Source organism: Eretmochelys imbricata, chromosome 7 (genome assembly GCF_965152235.1).
Source record: "Eretmochelys imbricata isolate rEreImb1 chromosome 7, rEreImb1.hap1, whole genome shotgun sequence".
Classification (NCBI taxonomy): domain Eukaryota; kingdom Metazoa; phylum Chordata; order Testudines; family Cheloniidae; genus Eretmochelys; species Eretmochelys imbricata.
Window position 1 is genome coordinate 51,069,636 of NC_135578.1, and position 20,019 is coordinate 51,089,654.

The following is a 20,019-nucleotide window of genomic DNA, read 5'->3' on the forward strand; positions in this document are numbered from 1 at the left end:
TAAGCAGCTTAAAGCGACACTCATGTCTGACCCTGTACTAAGGGCCCCAGATTTTGACAAACCGTTCCTAGTAACCACAGATGCGTCCGAGCATGGTGTGGGAGCAGTTTTAATGCAGAAAGGATCTGATCAAGAATTCCACCCTGTAGTGTTTCTCAGCAAGAAGCTGTCTGAGAGGGAAAGCAACTGGTCAGTCAGTGAAAAAGAATGTTACGCCATTGTCTACGCCCTGGAAAAGCTACGCCCATATGTTTGGGGACGGTGTTTCCACCTGCAAACCGACCATGCTGCACTACAGTGGCGTCATACCACCATGGGAAATAACAAAAAACTTATTCGGTGGAGTTTAGCTTTCCAAGATTTTGATTTCGACATCCAACACATCTCAGAAGCTTCTAACAAAGTGGCTGATGCACTCTCCCATGAAAGTTTCCCAGAATCAACTGGTTAAAATCGTCCTTGATATGTGGAAAATATTGTTAGTCTTTATGTACTTGGTAGTATATTTAGAGGTGCATGTGTCTTATTAAATCTGTTTTTCCTAGAGCTCCAGGAAGAAATCCCAGGAAGCGTTTCACCCTAGCTGAGATTTGGGGGGGATGTCATAAATATAAAGGGAAGGGTAAACCCCTTTGAAATCCCTCCTGGCCAGAGGAAAAATCCGCTCACCTGTAAAGGGTTAAGAAGCTAAAGGTAACCTCGCTGGCACCTGACCAAAATGACCAGTGAGGAGACAAGATACTTTCAAAAGCTGGGAGGAGGGAGAGAAACAAAGGGTCTGTGTCTGTCGGTATGCTGCTTTTGCCAGGGATAGAACAGGAATGGAGTCTTAGAACTTTTAGTAAGTAATCTAGCTAGGTATGAGTTAGATTATGATTTCCTTAAATGGCTGAGAAAAGAACTGTGCTGAATAGAATGACTATTCCTGTCTGTGTACCTTTTTTGTAACTTAAGGTTTTGCCTAGAGGGATTCTCTGTGTTTTGAATCTAATTACCCTGTAAGGTATCTACCATCCTGATTTTACAGAGGGGATTTCTTTACTTCTATTTACTCCTATTTCTATTAAAAGTCTTCTTGTAAGAAAACTGAATGCTTTTTCATTCTTCTCAGATCCAAGGGTTTGCGTCTGTGGTCACCTATGCAAATTGGTGAGGATTTTTACCAAACCTTTTCCAGGAAATGGGGTGCAAGGGTTGGGAGGATTTTGGGGGAAAAGACGTGTCCAAACTACGTTTCCCAGTAAACCCAGATAAAGTTTGGTGGTGGCAGTGGAATCCAAGGGCAAAGGGTAAAATTAATTTGTACCTTGGGGAAGTTTTAACCTAAGCTGCTGAAAGTAAGCTTAGGCGGTTTTCATGCAGGTCCCCACATCTGTACCCTAGACTTCAGAGTGGGGTAAGGAACCTTGACAAGCCCCAATGCCCCCCAGCCAGCCCCCCCAGCTTCCCCAGCCAGCCCTAATGCCCCCCAGCCAGCCCCAATGCCTCCCAAGCCCCTGCACCCGCATTCCCCAGCGAGCCGTTTCCATGGAGACAGGCGGGGGCGGGGCCTGTACTCCGCTAGCCCCGCCGCGGAGCCATTTTGGCTCGACCCGCCGGTGCTGAGCCTGGGACGCGGAACGGGGTGAGAGCGTCCTGCAGCCGAACGGGTTCCCCCGGCCAGCCCAGCCCCCTTCCAACACCCCCCGCCTAGGCCGGGCCGGGCCGGGCCGGGCCGGGCCCGCCCCGCCCCATCTGAACACCCCGGGCCCTCTGACCGACCAGGGCCCTTCCCCGCCTTATACGCCACGCACGGGCTCCGCACCCAGCCCAGCCCCTCCCCATTTCCAGCCCCCTCGGAACACACCCCGCCCCCCCAAACGGGTCCCCCAGCCAGCCCAGCCCCTCCCCATTTCCATCCCCCCTCCAAACACGCCCCGCCAGCCCCTCTGAATGGCCACCCCAGCCCCGTCCAAACACCCCTGCTCCCCCCCCGGCCAACTTAGCCCCCTCCAAACACCTCCTCATCCCCCCAAATGACGACAGCCCTCCCAAACGGCCCCCTTGGCCAGGCCAGTCCCCTCCAAACACCCCTCCGCCCCCTGCCCAGGCTGCCTGACCTGCTGTTCTCTTCTCGCAGCCACCCCATGGCGCCTGGCCCAGCCCCGTGCACTGTCCGCAGCCCTGTTGTGCTGCAGGTGGGAGATGTGAAGACGGATCTGGCCCGGCCCGGTGTGGCCATCATCGACGTGGTCTTACCGCCCGCCCAGCCCCTGGATGTACGTGTGGGGGCGAGCCCCTGCCCGGGCTACAGGGCTGGGGGAGTCGCGCGTGGCCCTCCACCCCTCCTGCTCGTGCGCCATGGTAGGGGAGGGCGCTTAGTGACAGTTGCAGGGCTGGGGGAGCTGCTGCAATGTCTACGGGGCTGGGTAGCCATGGTAGGGCCCCGGGCTCCCAACAAACTCTCTGGGATATGAAGGGTCCCCCAGGAGGAATAGGGCAGCTCCAGGGAAACCCTAGGTAGCAGGGCTGCACTGGTCCCCATCAGGTGCCAGTCTGCACACTGTGGGGTGCCCTGACGCAGCAGTGAGCTCAGGTCAGAGCCCCGGTTTGCTTAGCACACTCATTTGGACACTCATTTGGATTCATTTGGGTAGGGTTCTCAGGGCAGACGGACCCAGGGTGGGCATCTGACACATGGGGACCCAGGTGCCATTGGCTGTGTGTTTGAGTAGTTCCCTCTGCATCCAGTGACAGGGCGATGTACCCAAAGCATGCCAGGAGGGGCACTGCCACGGAGGCAGGGAATAACACAGCCACCTGGGCCCGCTGGCCCCCTGCCAAAAAGCAGCATTTGGTGGCTGAATGCCAGGGGGGCTGTTGTACACTTGGGGCTCGAGGATGTTCCCATCAGTTTTGGAAGTGAAGATGCTCCTTGCATCACCCTGAAGCAGTTGGGTGGGAGGACTTGTGGACCTCGTCTCCACCAAGGGAAAGGCTCTGCGTTCAGCCGGCTGGACAGGAACAGGCCGGACACTTGGGGCACCTTATGCAGCACGTTACAGGCAGCTCTTGGAGTTGGGAGCAGGGCAGTTTTAGGCCCAGCCAGTGAACCAGCCTGTCCCAGAGCCATGGTTGTGACACAGAAGCTGAGGGAGAGCACCACTGGTGTGTTCCAGTTTTCCAGTATCTGGAGTGTAGCAGAGGGAGGGGCAGGATTTCAGAGCAGCGGCCAGAGACAGGTAGTCCAGAGTTACAGCCATCTCCCTGGGACTAGGGGTGCTGCCGGACAAGCATAGCAAAATGTGGGGCTTTGAAGCAGGCTTCTAAGTGTGGGTAGCTTGTATCGAAGAGTCTGGGGGACTGGTAGGTTTTCAACTGCCGTATTTCTATTTACTGTGTCAGGCTTGGGGCCAGGAGCTGTATGTTCGGAGAGAGACAGGTTGTGAGGCCGAAGGGACCATTGTGCGGTTCTATCCAGACGTCCCGCATAGCACAGGACAAAGAATGTCCCCAGAATGATTCCTAGAGCAGCTCTGTTAGAGTGCCATCCAGTCTGGATTTAAACAGTGTTGGGGATGGAGAATCTAGCTCTGTGGGGCTGGGCATTCCCATGCCTTTCCTGCTGTCCATCGCACTGAGTGGACTCACTGGTGGATTGAAGATGTGGCTTAAAGGAGGCCCAGTGCATTACTTCTCTTGTGTGCTGGCAGGATCTCTCCATGTGGGTGGTGAGCAAGGTCTCCCCGTGGGGATACTTGCCTGTCTAGGTGGCAGAGGGCAAGCTCTCCCCGTGGGGTAGGCTCTCCCTGTGTGGGGACCTCCCTGGCTAGGCAGTAGAGGGCTGGCTCTCCCCATGGGGCAGGGTCGTGACCTGCCCGCTGGGTTGTCTCAGTTGCAGGAAATCGTCTTTAAGAACTCCTACACGGCTTTCCTGACTGTGCGGGTGCAGCGGCGCCGCCCCTGTGATGTGGGGCGTGAGGGTGCCAGGAAGTGGGTCACCTGCTTGTGGAATCACTGCCTGATGCCCAGCCCGCACACAGAGACCGGCTCCCAGGATTACTTCTCTCTCCTCAGGCATCAGGTCAGGACTCTCGACACCACTGGGACTGGGGGGCTGGGCCTATGGTAGCTGATTCCCCTGCAGCTAGAGCACAGTCAGGGCCCTGGCCACCACAGCTGGTACAAGTGCAGCTGGTCTGGGCCTGCCGTGCCGGGGAGGAGAGAATGCTGGGGAGAAGCCAGGTGGTGCAGGCAGGCCAGCTGGGGACTTGCAGGAGGCTTGCTTCCCCTTTCTGCTGGGCTGCGGCTGAAACACTAAAGCAAGGCACGGGCTGCTTGTCCCAGCAGTTCCCCTGGTGCTGCTCATAAAAGCAAACTCGATGTTGGGAATCCTGATCCCTGTGGTGTAATCAGGATCTCTTACTCCTCCCTGAATCATGTGTAGTGTTATAGGGCTCCACCCCAGAACCAGCTGCCATTCAGTGCTGGGGTAGTGGATGAATTGCCCAGCAGAATTCTTGGCGATAAAATCTCTGTTTCCCCTCTGGCTGCTGCTGGGGGCATGGGCTGTCTCCCCTCCCTGACTCTGTGTCTCCAAGGCTGACAGACTTGATAGTTTATTGCATTGCGATAGTGCTGTGACCCCACCAGCACCATAGTGCTGGGACCCACCCTGAGCTGCCAGTCCTCGTCCTTATCCTGCCTGGTGGAAAGGGCCTGGCGTGCGATTCTTGGCACCGATCTATAACTCCTGTCCAGCCATCCCACATTGGGCTCTGCTCTCTCCCCTCTAGCTCTGTCCCCTCACCAGAGCTGGCAGCCCTTGTGCCCCTGGCTCTAAAACTAGCACCCAAGCCCCTCACTGCAGCGGAGCTCTTGCTGCTCTGTTGTCTCTGGCAGATGCTTTGTGATGTGGATCAGGTGACTGCTGTGCGTTTGATTCTTCGCCAGCCCTCGCCCGTTTGGCTGAACTTCACCCTGGAGGAGCTGCGGCTCTACCCCAAGGGCCAGCAGGTGAGTGACTGCCGGGGCGGTGTCAGGCTGCTCTTCCCCCATGGCAATGAATGCTGCACAAAATCACCTGTGGTTGGTGAGGCCGGAATCGCCCCTGGCCCTGCCTGCTGTGGAGCATCCAGCCCTGCAGGACTCATCTGGGACTCTGCTAATCATCTCTGCCTCGGACTGCTTCCCACAGGTTCCACTGAGGTTGGGAAGCAGTTGCCCATCCCTTAGCCAGGGGCACCCTGTCTCCCCTCTCTCTGCTGTAAAGGCCACCCTCAAGAATGCAGATGCAGGGGGTACCGAATCCCACCCCATGTCCTGCCTGGCAGGGGCTGCCCCAGGCTCTGGGTCTGCCACATGAGGCTCTCCCCAGACCCCCCCACCCCCAGAACCCCGGGGAGCCCAGTGAAGTGCAGTTTGCAGCCTGGGCCATGGTGAATGTCCTCAGTGGTCTCAGGCTCCTGGCCATGGGGGCCTCTGTCTCTGTGGCCCAGGGAGTGTTTCCTACAGCACCCCCTGTCATCAGCCTGGCCCCAGCACTGATCACCTGCCTGTGCTGTGATTCTGAAGCCATCTGCACCAGCAGGGTTACAGTGACAGAGCAGACTGCCTGGGTAGGCAGCCAAGCAGGAGCAGCCGCATGCTCCGGCTGGACCCACACTCCTTTTGCTCGTGGCTACAGTGTAGTTCGCTTGGCCTAAGGAGTGTGTGCTGAACGCAGCAGCGGGGGCAGCAGGCAGCCTGTCCCTGTGAGCACCGAGGAGCCCGGCCTGCCTCCATCCATATGGCACATGGGGAGGGGGGCTCTGCTCTGCTTACCTGCCACCTTTGACCCCTTTCAGAGCCTGCAGACAGATTTCCCGACCTGGCTGTCTCACTTGGCCCCCCAGCAGCAGCCAGAAAACCTGCATGGGGTAAGCAGGCTCCTCATGAGCAGCGCTGGAACTGGGGTCTCCAGGGGAGCAGTGGGCATGTCCCGGCCAGGGTTTGGGTGTCCTGGGGGGAGAGGGCAGCAGGTGAGGTCCCTATAGGGGGTGGTGTGTCCTGGGGGGAGAGAGTGGGATGTCCCAGGGGGAGGGGCAACAAGTAGGTTCCTGGTCGAGCGTGGGGTGTTCTGGGGAGAGAAGGGGGGTCCTGGCTGGGGTGAGGTGTTCTGGGGAGGGCAGCGGGTAGGGTCCTGGCTGGAGGGGCGAGGGATGTCCCCTGCTGCAGACAGCTCAGTTGGGCAGGGCAGGTGGATACAGTGGTAACTGGGCTTGTGGGGGCCATGATCCCTGCCAGGTGTATTGGGATCTGCATGCACACTGATGCACTGCAGGAAGTGGTAGGGAGCTCCTGGACTCTGGGGAGTGGTAAATGTCGTGCAGCATGCTGGGTTATAGTTGAGAGCTGTGTGTCTGGGACAGGGGGACGGGCACCATAGTCTGCACTTGGCAAGCGCAGGTTAGCCCTGCCCGCCGGGAGCACATGGCCTGTTTGTGTTCCTCTTGCACGCGTGTCCTAGTACGAATACACACAAGGGCTAACGGCCAGCTGCCGGCACTGCTCAGCAAGCAAATTGCAACTGTCTGTTTGCATGTGCAATTTGAAAGCCAGGCCACAAGCCCTCCCCAGTCAGGGCACAGAAACAAGCCCCATGCCTGTCACTAGCCAGCTCAGCGCAAGGAGCTGTTCGCAAGCTGCCTGCATAGAGAATTGCTTTCTGAATAACTTGGCCCCGACCACACCTGGGTGCTTCTCACCTACTTGGGTAGTTTGCAAACAGCAAAAGGCCAGATCCAGGGCCGTCCTTATCCATGCACAAAGTATGCAGCTGCGTAGGGCACCAGGAAATTTGGGGCACCCCATTTCCTGGTGCCCTGCACAGCTGTATGCTGCTCCAGCCCCTGCCCCGCCTCTTCCCCAGGGCCCTGTCCCTGCTCTGCCCCAGCCATGCCTCCACTCCGCCCCTTCCCCAAAGCCCCCATCCTGCTCTGCCCCGCCTCTTCCCACCCCTGAGGACTGCAGCAGGGCTGGGCCTGTGCTTACCGGCGGCTGGAAGTGCAGCGACCTGGCCCCAGCTATGCCGCCATTGAGTGCTGGGGGGGTGGTTCCCCCTGCCCCCCAAGCCAGCCCCTCCCCCGCGGAGGCATGGGGTCATGCCTCAGTGGGGTTGAGGGGGACCTGGGGGTGCTGAGTGGAGGGGCTAGGGGTGCAGCACAGCTGAGTGGAGGGTTGGAGACCCCAGTGCGGGGGAGGGGCCCCAGTGGCACAGTGCGACTCAGCCAGGGAGGGCCCAGTTTGAAATGGGCAGACTAGTGCAGAAATAGCCTGCCCAGGGTGTGGAGATCCAGCTCTGTGATATTTGGTCAGTTGTGATTCCTGTCCCAGATCTTGCATTGCATGTGTGCTCTAGGTCCTTGTCACTCAGTTTCTCTTCTTAAATGGGGTGCCCCAGGACTGTGTCCTCAGCCCTTTGCTGCAGAATGCATCTTAGGTCAGTGGTTGGTGTTCCGGTGGCCACTGGGGCTGTTTGTGAACGCCAGGTGGTGGCAGCTATGGGTGCATGCCATGGAATGAGATGTGCCTGGGGCTGTGCTCTTCGATTGCCCTGGGCAAAACCATGCTCAGGAGGCACTTGGAGGGCATTGGAGCCGAATGGGTTGGCTGGGCTGTCAGCGCAACCTGAGTCAAGCTGGAATTTTCAAGAGTTTTGGAAAAAATGGCGAATTAGTTTCTAAATTCTGTTCAGCTCTTCCTCGTTCCCCTGAGTTCCCATCTGGAGTCTCCTGGCTGTGGCCGCTCCAGCACAGTGTGTGCTGTGCAATCAGTCTGATTTTGTTAATTAACAGCAGCTTGGATTTGAGGTCCTGGCTGTCGGTTCCAGGCACACTTACCAACAGACACCGAGCTTGATGTGCTCAGCTGGGAAGACCATGGCTCATGGTAGCCGGGATCTTCCAGGAAGCAGCTGCTGCAGATTCGACACAGACCGGAGCACTCTGACTGTGCAGCTAGAGAGTGCTCCTGAACCAGTTGGGCAGCTCAGCTGAGAAGAGCAGGCCTGTGGCCAGGCTGACCCTGCAGCACCAAGCCCATCAGGAAGGGGTGTGATGTTCCAAAGCAGCGAGTAGGGAGCTCAGACAGCAGGTCTGGCTGGGGCAGAGTTCTGGTAGTGACGTCCGGTGCTGGCTGGAGCAGTCAGAGGTGTCGTGTGTGAACTCTTCCCAGTCCATCCCCTGCCTTGTGGTTTGCTCGGAGAGCAGCAGTGCCTCACGCATTGGGCGGGGTTTCTGTGCAGAGACTGCTGGTCATACTGCAGTTGGACCTGGAGGCCTCCCTGTGCCAGGTGCTGCCCCAAGGGCTCATCATCTGAAAGCAGACAAAGCAGAATGGAGCAATGAGACGAAGTGGGCTTGGGGGAGAGCAGGGTAACCTGGGTGCATGCCCAGCTTCAGCACAGCCAGGAGCAGTGCCCACAACTCGCCTGGCTGGGGCGAGAGAGCACTTGGCCCGTGGGTAATGGGGAGATGAGGGTTACCCTACCTGTCTGGAGCTGCCTTCAGGAACACTCATCTCAATAACTGTTGCTTGTCTGCAGGGTATCCCCGACCCGGAAAAGGTGTCTACAGAAGTCCAGCAGCTGTGGGTACTAACAGAGATGATCCATGCAAACCAGACGGCAGCCCGAATCGGGCGTTTTGATGTTAGTTTCCAGTTAGCTCTGTTCATTGCCCACAGGGGCTGGCCCCCTGCTCTGGGCTTGCTGCATGGCCCGGCATGCACCGAACAGGCGGAATGTACCTTGGGCACTGGCAGCATCTGCAGTCTGAGCTGCTCCCAGCTGGCCATGCTGTACAAAATGCCATCAAACTGCTGGGAAAGCTCCCAAGGGTTCCAGGTCCAGGAGTGTTGGAGGTAGGGAACTCTCACCTCCCCCAGTCCCAGCCTCTCTGATGTTCCAGCTCCAATTCCACTATAATGGAGGAGATAGGCTGTATGGGGGCTCTCTGCTCCTGCAGTCCCAGCAGAGGTCCCTTGGGGGTGTATTGGGGGCTGTGGGCACCTGCAGTCCCAGCAGCAGCCCCTAGGGGACGTGTTGGGGGCTGTGGGTGCCTGCAGTCCCAGCAGCGGCCCTAGGGGGTGCATCAGGGCTCTCGGCTCCTGCAGTCCCAGCCAGCCCCAGCAGGAGACAGCGGGGTGTCCCAATGGGAGTGACTTTGCTCTCTGTGTTCCAGGTGGATGGCTGTTACGACATCAATCTGCTCTCCTACACCTGAGCTCTGGCCCAGGCTGCCTGCCCCGAACTTACCGCCTGCACGGCATGTTTCCTTCATCGTTGATTGGAATCTGCTTCAGCTCTCCACAGTCAAGAGGGTTGTTTTTTCTCCCTCCCTACCTGTTCTGTTTTCCCTCAGCATCTCCTACAGCATTTCTTGGGCTCTCCGCTCCCTGGCGCTGGCCAGACTCCTCCGTCTGGATCTCCCTGGGGCCTGCGGAGTTCCTCTTCTGGCACCACATAAGCTCCCTGTTCTGGGCCTGGCAGGCATGTCCCAGCCTCCTGATCAAACCGTTCTGCGGGTGTTTGGCAAAATGCCCCCCCTCCCCAGAATTTCCGATTAAGCCGGCTGCCAGTGGGATCTGGGTTGTCAATAACCCTGCGGTCGGTGAAGCTCAAGGGATGTGCTGGGCTCCAGGAACAGAGTTACTGCCCTGAATGCTGCACCAGAGCCCTCCAAGCTTGGGGCTGCCTGGGGCTCAGCGTGGGGCTGGTGTGCTGCAGGCATGGGAGTTGTGGCACAGGGGAGGGACTGTGACATTCCCTGTTTGATTGCTATTGCCTGTGGGCACAGGTGGCATCCATCTGGCTGTGCTGTGGGAGGTGCTACCTAAAAGCCACAGGGGCTGGGGTTTGTCTCTCTCCCCTCCAGTGCTGCTGTTCTGGGCAAAACTCCCAGCAGCCCCATGCTCTGCTCCCGAGCACCCAGTCCCTTCGTAACGCTGGGGTGTGGGCTAGTTCGAGGGTTCACCGGGCTGCTCACAAAAGCAGGGGATGGGGTATGTCTTGGGAACCCCTGCAGCAACTGAGCCCCACTTTGTGCCATTAACTCTCCCGGGAGGTGCAGTGGACAGTGCTGCCACCAGACATGGGGCAATGGCATGACTGCCACTTTCTCTGGTATTCAGGGCAGTGCCCATCTCTCCCTCGTCAGCGAGCCGGGCCTGTGTAGTGGCAGGAGATGAACAGCCTGGCCTCTCCTCATGTTCTCTCCAAGGGGGCTGGAGTAGCTGAGAACCTTCCAGCCTCCTCTGCATGTAACCTCGCGCCCACCCTGGCATTGGCTGGCCCCAGCATCCAGCTGGGAACCGAGGTCCAGAGAGACTTGCCCTGGGTCACGTAAGGAGTTTTTAGCAGAGCTGGGACATGAGCCCTGCTCTCCTGAATGCCAGCCTAGTGCCCTCCTCCAGGTCAATCCTTCCTGACTACATGCTTGGCTGCACGTGACTGGGCTGGGCTGAGTAGGATGTGGGTCTTGGGCTGCAGCCAGCCATGCTGTTCCCTCCAACAGTCAATGTGCCCTTGGGGATCTGACCTTTGTTCTGCCCGTCCCCGCAGGGGCATGCATCGTGCATTTGCTAGATCTGCACCCAGCTGCTCTAATAAACAACCCCCAAAGTTGAGCTGTGCTAGTGGTTTCTCCTGAGTGGAGCCGGGCTGGCACATGCCATCCTTTCTGCCAGGTCTGGGCATCATCACTTCCCTATGGCCCAGCTTGGGGGCTGCCTGGGCCCAACTCAGCCTTCCCTCAGCTCTTAGAAGAGGGGAGCTGGGGCTGAAGGGCCAGTGTCCATAAAGGGGACAAGGCCAGGTTTCAGGAGAGCTGGGGTGGGGATGTGTGTACAAGGACTCACCGTCCCCCAGGCTTGTGGAGGTGAATGAGGGGAAGGCAGTGTTACCCACACAATCTACAGCACCCAGCCTATACCCTACGGAGGGCTCAAGGCATCAACCAGTCAATTTACGCACCGCACCCTTTTACACCCTGAGCCCTTGGAAGGAAGGCACCAATCCTTATATGACCCAGGGTGCCAGGGCAGCCTTCACTGAAAATGTCAAGGGCAGGGCAGGCTGCAAACGGGAGAGCAGATACTCCCAAAACTGATGGTTAACACTGAAGTTAAACTCCGCAACCAGTCACAAACTGTGATTCTGGTCCCCCACGCTCGTTATCAAGAGCAAAAAAAAAAAAAAAAATCACACAGCCCCCTTTATTGCATTCCAGTTCTCTGGCCCCCAGTCAGCACCTAGGTCCAGTACAGTGAGAAGTTGTTCAAAAGCTCTGCTCATATATACAAAATGTTCTAACCCCAAAGGGCCAGCCATGTTACCAGGTCAATACTAGTTTGGAACTTACCCAAAATACCAATCCTTTGGTGTCTAAAACTAAAGAGTATAAAGAAAAGAAAAAGAACAAGAAGAGAGTTGTTAAATGGTGAAGCAGTCCGATACATACTTCAAAGTCCATATATCTGGTTCTTAGCAGTATTGGTGAGTTTGCTGGCTTGAAAGTCCCTCTGGAACACATGCACAGCTTGGATGGGTCATTCAGTCCTTGGTTCAGAGCTTCATTTGTAGAGAAGGTGCAGCAGCCTTTTATAGTCTTTATAGTCTTCTTTGTTTCAAACACAAGCTGCCCAGCACATGGCATGGAGAAGCCTTAGATTTCTGTCCGTAGAGTTCAAGCCCCTGCATGGCTTGCTGACTTATAAGGTGTAGTCCAGGGGTGGCCAACCTGTGGCTCCGGAGCCACGTGCGGCTCTTCAGAAGCTCCTTGAATAGGCACTGGCTACAGGGCTGGAGCTACAGGCGCCAACTTTCCAATGTGCTGGGAGGTGCTTGCTGGTCATCCCCTGGCTCTGCCACAGGCCCAGCCCCCACTCCACCCCTTCCCGCCCCCTCTCCTGAGCCTGCTGTGCCCTTCCTCTTCCCTTCCCCTCCAGAGCCTCCTCCACACCACAAAACAGCTGATGGAGGGGGAAGCACTGATTCGGTGGGGCTGCTGGTGGGTGGGAGGCACTCAGAGCAGGGGCGGGAGCTGATGGGCTGAGGCTGCTGATGTATTACTGTGGCTCTTTGTCAATGTACATTGGTGAAGTCTGGCTCCTCGGGCTCAGGCTGGCCACCCCTGGTGTAGTCCCTGGCTTTTTCAATGGGTTCATTGTATAGCTGATGACTCTTGATGGGCCATCAAACAGGCTAGGCAGTGCTGATGCCAATCTATCTGGGGGTGTTACCCAGAAACACAGCATAAGTTTTGAAACAGATATATCATGCATATCTATAACTCACAAATCAAAAGTGATACAAACATATAAACTAGATCTTCATACTTGGCAAATCATAACATTTTCAAAGATACCTTACATGGCATATCTGTCAGATTCCTTGTAATTTTATAATATATCAATATCACAAAAAGAACAGGAGTACTTGTATCCTCACACCTTCTTGTCAACTGTCTAAATGGGCCATTTTGATTATCACTGCAAAAGTTTTTTTTTCTCCTGCTGATAATAGCTCATCTTAACTAATTATCTGTATATATATGTTATATATATATCTCTTACTATATGTTCCATTCTATGCATCCGATGAAGTGGGCTGTAGCCCACGAAAGCTTATGCTCTAATAAATTTGCTAGTCACTAAGATGCCACAAGTACTCCTTTTTGCGGATACGGACTAACACGGCTGAAAAATATCACAAAGTGTTCCCCATATTTCATACAGCATCACACCTGTCATAAATATTAAGGGAAGGGTAATCACCTTTAAAATCCCTCCTGGCCAGAGGAAAAACCCTTTCATCTGTAAAGGGTTAAGAAGCTAGGATAACTTCGCTGGCACCTGACCAAAATGACCAATGAGGAGACAAGATACTTTCAAAGCTGGAGGGGGGGAGAAACAAAGGCTCTGTCTGTCTGTGTGATGCTTTTGCTGGGAACAGAACAGGAATGGAGTCTTAGAACTTAGCAAGTAATCTAGCTAGATATGTGTTAGATTTTGTTTTCTTTAAATGGCTGAGAAAATAAGCTGTGCTGAATAGAATGGATATTCCTGGTTTTCTGTCTTTTTGTAACTTAAGATTTTGCCTAGAGGGATTCTCTATGTTTTGAAACTGATTACCCTGTAAGGTATTTACCATCCTGATTTTATAGAGGTGATACTTTTACTTTTTTTTCTATTAAAATTCTTCTTTTAAGAACCTGTTTGCTTTTTTCATTGTTCTTAAGATCCAAGGGTTTGGGTCTGTGCTCACCTATGCAAATTGGTGAGGATTTTTATCAAGCCTTCCCCAGGAAAGGGGGTGTAGGGTTTGGGAGGATTTTGGGGGGAAAGATGTTTCCAAGTGGGTTCTTTCCCGGTTTATATATCTGTTAGACGCTTGGTGGTAGCAGCAATAAAGTCCAAGGGAAAAAGGAAAATAGTTTGTACCTTGGGGAAGTTTTAACTTAAGCTGGTAAAAATAAGCTTAGGAGGTTTTCATGCAGGTCCCCACATCTGTACCCTAGAGTTCAGAGTGGGGAAGGAACCTTGACAACACCTTACCCATGGGGCTCAGGGAGAAACCTGGACAATTTAATTACTCAGCCTTTTCCATGGGCTCAGGGCTCTATGGGTCTGCGGGCCCTTTTCCCAGCGAAAGAACCTTATGCAGCTGTGCTCTAAGCATCTACTTATTAGCAACACACAGAGAATACATATATCGGGCAAATCTCTTATGCTCACCACTCCCAGTATACAGACAGATTTCACCCGATGGCCAGTCAGGATCCATTCATTTGGGGGTTCCCAGCGATGCCTCTGCACATCATGGTCGTGCAGAGGGGTTCCAGCAGCTTGATGTTGAACTGCAATCAGGAAATGGTTCCCAGAGAGCTTTGTTTTTCATTTATACTCTGTAGGTAAAACTAGCTCCCTTCTTTACCTTCACTATCCTATCATACTATTCAGTACCCCTAGGTAACAAAATGGAACCAATCCTGCACTAACACCTATGTTTTCTTCTCCCTGCTCAAGTCTTTTTTACATTTTTATCTCTCATGCCCTAATTGTAACTTATTTATGACATTCTCCTTTTTTCTGTCTGTGCAGATGGTCTGAGCTTAGCTTAGCTATTTTACCATTTGTTTGGGTCTTACTGTTTCCTCCCTACAGTTCCCAATGCCTCGGGGAGGGGGGCTCTGCAGCCCTTGGTGTTATCACTTGTTAGGGACATTCCTGAGCTGGGGGAAGGGGCGCTCAGTGGCAGCCGAGCATTTTTTCTTAATCTTAATCGCAGTGAGTTTCACCCAAGGCAGCTCAAGGCTGGTTTATGGGTGAGTTAGGTCCTAGCCCGACAGCAGTGCCTGTGGTGCTGGTCATAGGGGAAAGTGGCTTGTTCTGGGGGCAGCTGCTGCCCAGGGGGAGGTGCACCCAGAAGTGGTCAGCTCATGAAGTCCAGGGTTCAATTCTCCAGGGTTGGAATCTCTGCCAAAGTGGGGGAGTCAACCCCCCATCAGCCCCTTCACTGCTTCTCTGACTCCAGGCACCTCACCACAGACAGCAATTCCTGGGGCTCCTGGCCCACCCCGTTGCCCTGTGGCCTCCTCTCCCCAGGCTGCAACCTCTAGGGCCTGCGGCTCCCCATTTACATCACTTGACCCTCAGCTATTGTACAGAGCAGTGATACCACTGTAGGTGCCGAGCCACAGGTGCTGGACACACCCAGAACAAAGAGACGGTCCCTGCCCTGCTGACAGTCTAAGACCACATCTACACTACGCACTTCTGTCGACTTGAGTTCCGTCAGCATACAGCTGCCGCAGTTAGTACATCACTTGTGCACATGCACACGTGGCTCTCTGTGTCAGTGGTGCATGTACTCACCAGGAGTGCTCGTGTCAGGGCAGACTGCAGCACACCATGGGTGGGTATCTCACTCTGCAATTCACCACTATGCAGCGCAAGGTCTTTTGGGAAGTTTTGCAATTCCTGATGGGGCAGAAATGAGTCATGCAGGGGTGACTGGGAGCAAGGGGTCAACTTCCCAGTGTGCCACTGTCTCCATCTCATAATGTTAGCTGTATCCCATAATTTTCATGCCTTTTTTTCAAAATCCCACAAACCCATGTCCCTCCTCGCTGTCCACCATCTCTGACAGAAGCCTGGAGCCTGCACAGCTCTGCACTATTGTTATAGCACTGAAAGCACAGGACGCATAATCCTGGAGTATTTGCAGAGCTGCAAGAAAAAACAACTAAGTGGGGAACATGCTGTTTAAGGCTACATTTATGTCATGGAAGTCACGGAATCCATGACTTCTAGAGACAGCCTTGACATTTTCTTCTTCAGTCTTGGGGAGCCCCCGCAGGGTTCCAGCAACAAGCAACAGCCTCATGGTGGGCGAGGGAGGGTTTGGGTGAGTGGCTGAGGGAGTCCCGTTTTCTCTTTGGGAAATATGATCCCCCTTGCAGCTCCCAGCCAACGCAGTTGGGAACACCATGGAGCCGTAGTAGCCTGGGGTGCTGGATCCCCCACTTCCCACTTTGTCAGTTATTTTTAGTAAAAGTCATGGACAGGTCATGGATAATAAAGAAAAATTCACAGATGCTGTGACCTGTCCATGACTTTTACTAAAAATACTCGTGACAAAATCTTAGCCTTACTGATGATTCCTCAGAGGACAGATTGCTGTGGGACCAATTCAAGTTTGCTGGTGGCATTCATGGTGCAGCTGCATATGGTGGAGTGCTGGTTCTGGGTCCAAGAAATGAGCTCTGACTGGTGGGATCACATCATAATGCAGGCTTGGGCTGATGAGCAGGGGCTGCAGAGCATTCAGATGTGCAAGGCCACATTCCTGGATCTGTGCACTGGGCGCACCGCAGCCCTCCAGCACAGCCACACCAAATGAGAACACACTGACGGTGGAGCAGCGAGTGGCACTCACACTATTGAAACGTGCAACATCAGATTGCTACTGGTCAGCTGGGAAATCCACCATAGGGACTGTTGTGATGCAAGCGTGTAGGGCCATTAACTGTCTCCTGCTGTGCAGGCCTGTGATGCTCGGCAATGTGCAGGACTTAGTGGAGGGTTTCGCAGCAATGGGGTTCTCGAACTGTGGTGGGGCAACAGATGGCCCCCATAGCCCTACTTTGGCACCAGACCTCCTTACCATGGAATGCATCAACAGAGAGGGCTACTTTTCTATGGTCATGCAAGTGCTGGTGGATCATTGGGGATGCTTCACCGACATCAGTGTTGGTCGATCAGGGAAGGTGCATAGACGCGCATCTTTAAGAACACAGGACTGTTCAGAAGCTGAAAGCAGGGACTTTTCTTCCTGACTGGCAGATTACTATTGGTGATGTTGCAATGCCAGGAGTCATTCTGCAACCCCCCCCCGCCCCCCGGCCTACCCCTTGCTCCCGTCACTCATGAAGCCGTAGGCCAGCCACCTCAAGGGCACCAAGAAGCACTTCAACTATGAGCTCAGCAGGTGCAGAATGACAGTTGAATGTTCCTTTGGTCATCTGAAGGCTCATGGTGGTGTTTACTTATAAGACTGGACCTCAGTGAGAAAAATATTCCAATGGTTGTAGCTGCCTGCTGTGTCCTGCATCATCTCTGTGAGGCGAGGGGGAAAAGCTGAGGGATGAGGTGGAGAGTCTGTCTGCTGAGTTTGAACCACCAGACACAAGGGCTATTTTAGAGCTCAGCACAGAGCTATAAGGCTCAGGGAGGCTTTGACAGACCAATTTAACAGTGAGCCAGAGCAGTGTGTGTTGCTACAGTGTGCTCTGCCTGGCCTTGTTCTCTTGTGGCCTGGTAGGAATGAGGTGGTGGTTGCAGTACATGTAGGGATATAACACTGTCAATGCACCTATTAACTGTGTTTATGAATGATGTAATGAGCCATGTGACACTGGGCAGTAACAGGTCATTGGGTGCCTTCAGTACTGCTGAGCACTAGGCAGCATGTGTTCTGAACTAATAATGGTAAATTATGCTCCAAATAATAGAAATTTATTCTGTAACAAAATCAGTACAAAAACAAAACCCCCATGCAATGTGAAAACAAATACACTAAAAACTTAATAACTTAAGAGTCCAAAACTTAGAAAGGGGAAAGAGCCGTCCATTTCAGCTACACATACACCAACCCTGGCTTTCCCAGGTCTGTGTATGTGAAGCTGATTATCTTTACTGTCGGCTGGGGTGGAGTGGTCGGGGTTCTGCACTGACCCCTGATGCCACATGGGATGTTGAGGGGGTGTAGGAAGGTCCTAATATTGAGTTCTCAGTGGGATGCAGAGGGAGGCGAGCCTGGGATTGTTGAACCTGCAGGTCCACCAGAGTCTGCAGGGTCTGTGTTTGGTGCCTGATGAGCCCCATTATGTCCTGGTGCATCTCCCTGTCCTTTTCCTGCTGGGACTCCTGGGCCTCTCTTTCCTTCTCCAGGCTGTCTGCAGTGTTCACCCTCCAGGCCCTGTGCTCGCAGTGAGATGCAGCCCTGGCTTGCAGTGTCTCCTGGAAGTCATCCTGAGTCCTCTTCTTTCTCCTCCTCATCTGGCGCAGGCGTTCTGTGGGTGCAGAGGGAAAGACCCTGCAGGCCACAGCCACAGGTAAAACACACACAGGTACCATTGTCAGTCTGTTCACTACAGAAAGCAAAAGTTAAGATGCTGAACTCACTCGCCTGCTCCCTTAACTTGGTGAGCTTGGCATTCTCACTTCTGCTTGGGAGTGGCTTGTGCACGACGCTGGTCACAGCACAGCCATGGTGAGTGTGGCCCTAGGGCACGGGGGAAATAAGGGGGGAATTGCTCGCTGGCATAAATCATAGAATCATAGGACTGGAAGGGACCTAGAGAGGGTGTCTAGTCCAGTCCCCTGCACTCATGGCAGGCCTAAGTTTTCTCTAGATCTAGCAGTACAGGGTATTGACACTGAATCCGGGCACCACACAGGTCATGGGGATTTTAGCGGATCTCTCACTCCAAAAGCCACCCGGGCCCATATGCTGCTAGCCTGTGCACTGCAAGGGCACCTGCTGAAGTTATTGCTGAGTGATGGGGGAAAGCGACCTGCAATGGAAGAAATAAGGCTGCTCTGCCCAGAACTCTTTGGTAGAGGATTGCAGAGAACCTCCAGGAAAGTTTTATCTAGATCTCTACAGAGGATTCACAGGACATCCTGTGTATGTAAACAAACTGCTCTGCATCCCCACACAGCCACCCCAGCTAGTGAGGAATGAAAAGCAGATAGCAGCTCTACTTCTCTCAGTTGTACCACTCCCTCTTCTAGCACCAGGCAATTAATGAAAAGTCGCTGTGACCTGGTACTCTGGGGGCCAAGCCTGTAACAGAACTTTTATCTACATGCTGACCCAAGGTTCCTTCCCCTGCAGCAGACTCACCCAGACTTGGCTGCCAGGACTGCGGTGGAGTCAAAACCAGGTCTTGGCTCGCTGCACAGCTGGATCCTCAGTCGCTTGTTCCGCATACTCATCATCATCATCCTCCATCACCTCCTCCTCACTGTTCATGGCAGGAGCCATGACTCAGGCTCCTCGGAGGCATCCAGGGTGCTGTGTGTCTGTGTAGGTCTTCACCAAGGATGGCTTGCAGTTGTTTGTAAAAGCAGCAGGTCTGCAGCTCAGCACCATATCGATTGTTGGCCTCCCTGGCCTCCTGGTATGCCTGCCGCAGCTCCTGGGCTTTCATGCGGCTCAGCTGCTGGTCCCTGTTGTAGCCCTTCCCCTTCATCCCCCAAGCAATCTGCGCATGTATAAGCAGCGGAGTGGTCCTGCCATTGTGGGGAACTTTCCTCGCTTCTGCACTACCCCAGTGAAATGGGCTAGCGAAAGGATCTGAGTCCTCGCTCCCACTTTCTTTATCCAGATGCCTCCCTGCCCTCGAGGACTCCCCTTCCATTCTCCTGTCTGGCAGAGTCCTCGTAACCCTGACAAGGCTGGGCCCAGGATTCAACCCCCAACTTAGCTGTGGTCACCTAGGACAAGGGCTAGGGTGTCCCCACTACGGGGTACTCTCTCTGCACTGGGCACTTCCCTGGCCCACTGATCATTACATACAATTTAAAGCAAATACAATTTATTTAATCAGCAAGTAATTTAAAAAAGAATAAGGAAAAATGGGAAAGGTTAAAGGAAAACACATCACCCTTTTCTGTGGCAGGAAACATCACAAACAGTGTCTCTGGAATGTCAGGGCAGTTCAGTCTGTTCCTTGTAAGTCCCAGGCCTTCTTCTCAGGCCCTGGCTCAGCTGCAGGAATGCTGCGGGTTGGACACTTGCTCTGGTGGTGGCCACACGCCTCCGGGGTTTGGGTGGTGAAACCCTTCTTCCCAGCGTCAGCCCCACATTGGGTTAAGATCCCCCTCCCAGTCTGTCCTGCTGTGGGTGTCTTTCTGCGCTGGGCCCTTTGCCCAGGGTCCCCCCTTGGCTGGCCCCAGTTGCTCACCACACCCGGCTCCAGACTGCTCCAACTCCAGCCCCAGCCCCACTGTTCTAACTCTGGCTCCACTCTGCCTCAGCACTGCTGGTGCTGCTGCTCTGCCTCCAGCCCCCTGGGCTGCTTCTCTGGCCGCTTTGGCTCTGTGGCTGCAGCCCTGCTCCCAGCACACGATCTGCTCTCTCTCGGCTGCTTTTCTGGCCCCGCTGGCAGGCATGGCTCTGTTCCGTAGCTCAGCTTGGTCCCCTGCTCTCTCCTTAGCTTGGCCCCACTCTGTCTGACCCAGGCAATTCCAGCTCACAGGAGGACGGGACCCACCCTGGCCTCCTGACTCCGTGATTAGCCTGCCCGCCCTGTCAATCAGGCTGACCTGGAGCATTGGCCTCTCCCCATTGCCCCTTTCCCTTTTGGTACTGGGAGCTAGCCAACCAAAACACCCCCACTGAATGCTAGTAAGGGGATAACAGTCCCCTTACACATGCATGGCCATGTTTCTATGCTGAGCCTCTCTTCCCCACAGGCCCAGGAGATCCAATAT

The 20,019-nt window shown here is 54.4% G+C and overlaps 1 protein-coding gene across 3 annotated transcripts; it reads left to right on the forward strand.

The window, feature by feature from the left end:
- Positions 1-1,561: 1,561 nt before the first annotated feature.
- NICN1 (nicolin 1, tubulin polyglutamylase complex subunit) lies at positions 1,562-10,644 on the forward strand. 3 transcript variants are annotated; one of them, XM_077821818.1, is made up of 7 exons: positions 1,562-1,624; positions 2,120-2,258; positions 3,875-4,063; positions 4,882-4,995; positions 5,826-5,897; positions 8,564-8,668; positions 9,201-10,644. In XM_077821818.1, exons 2-7 carry the CDS (start codon positions 2,127-2,129, stop codon positions 9,240-9,242), a joined length of 654 nt encoding a protein of 217 aa, XP_077677944.1. In that variant the 5' UTR covers positions 1,562-1,624; positions 2,120-2,126; the 3' UTR covers positions 9,243-10,644. The 3 variants fall into 3 exon arrangements, with proteins under 3 accessions (XP_077677944.1, XP_077677943.1, XP_077677946.1); XM_077821817.1 differs by lacking the exon at positions 1,562-1,624 and having other exon boundaries at positions 1,993-2,258; XM_077821820.1 differs by lacking the exon at positions 1,562-1,624 and having other exon boundaries at positions 1,994-2,343.
- The last annotated feature ends 9,375 nt before the right edge of the window (positions 10,645-20,019 follow it).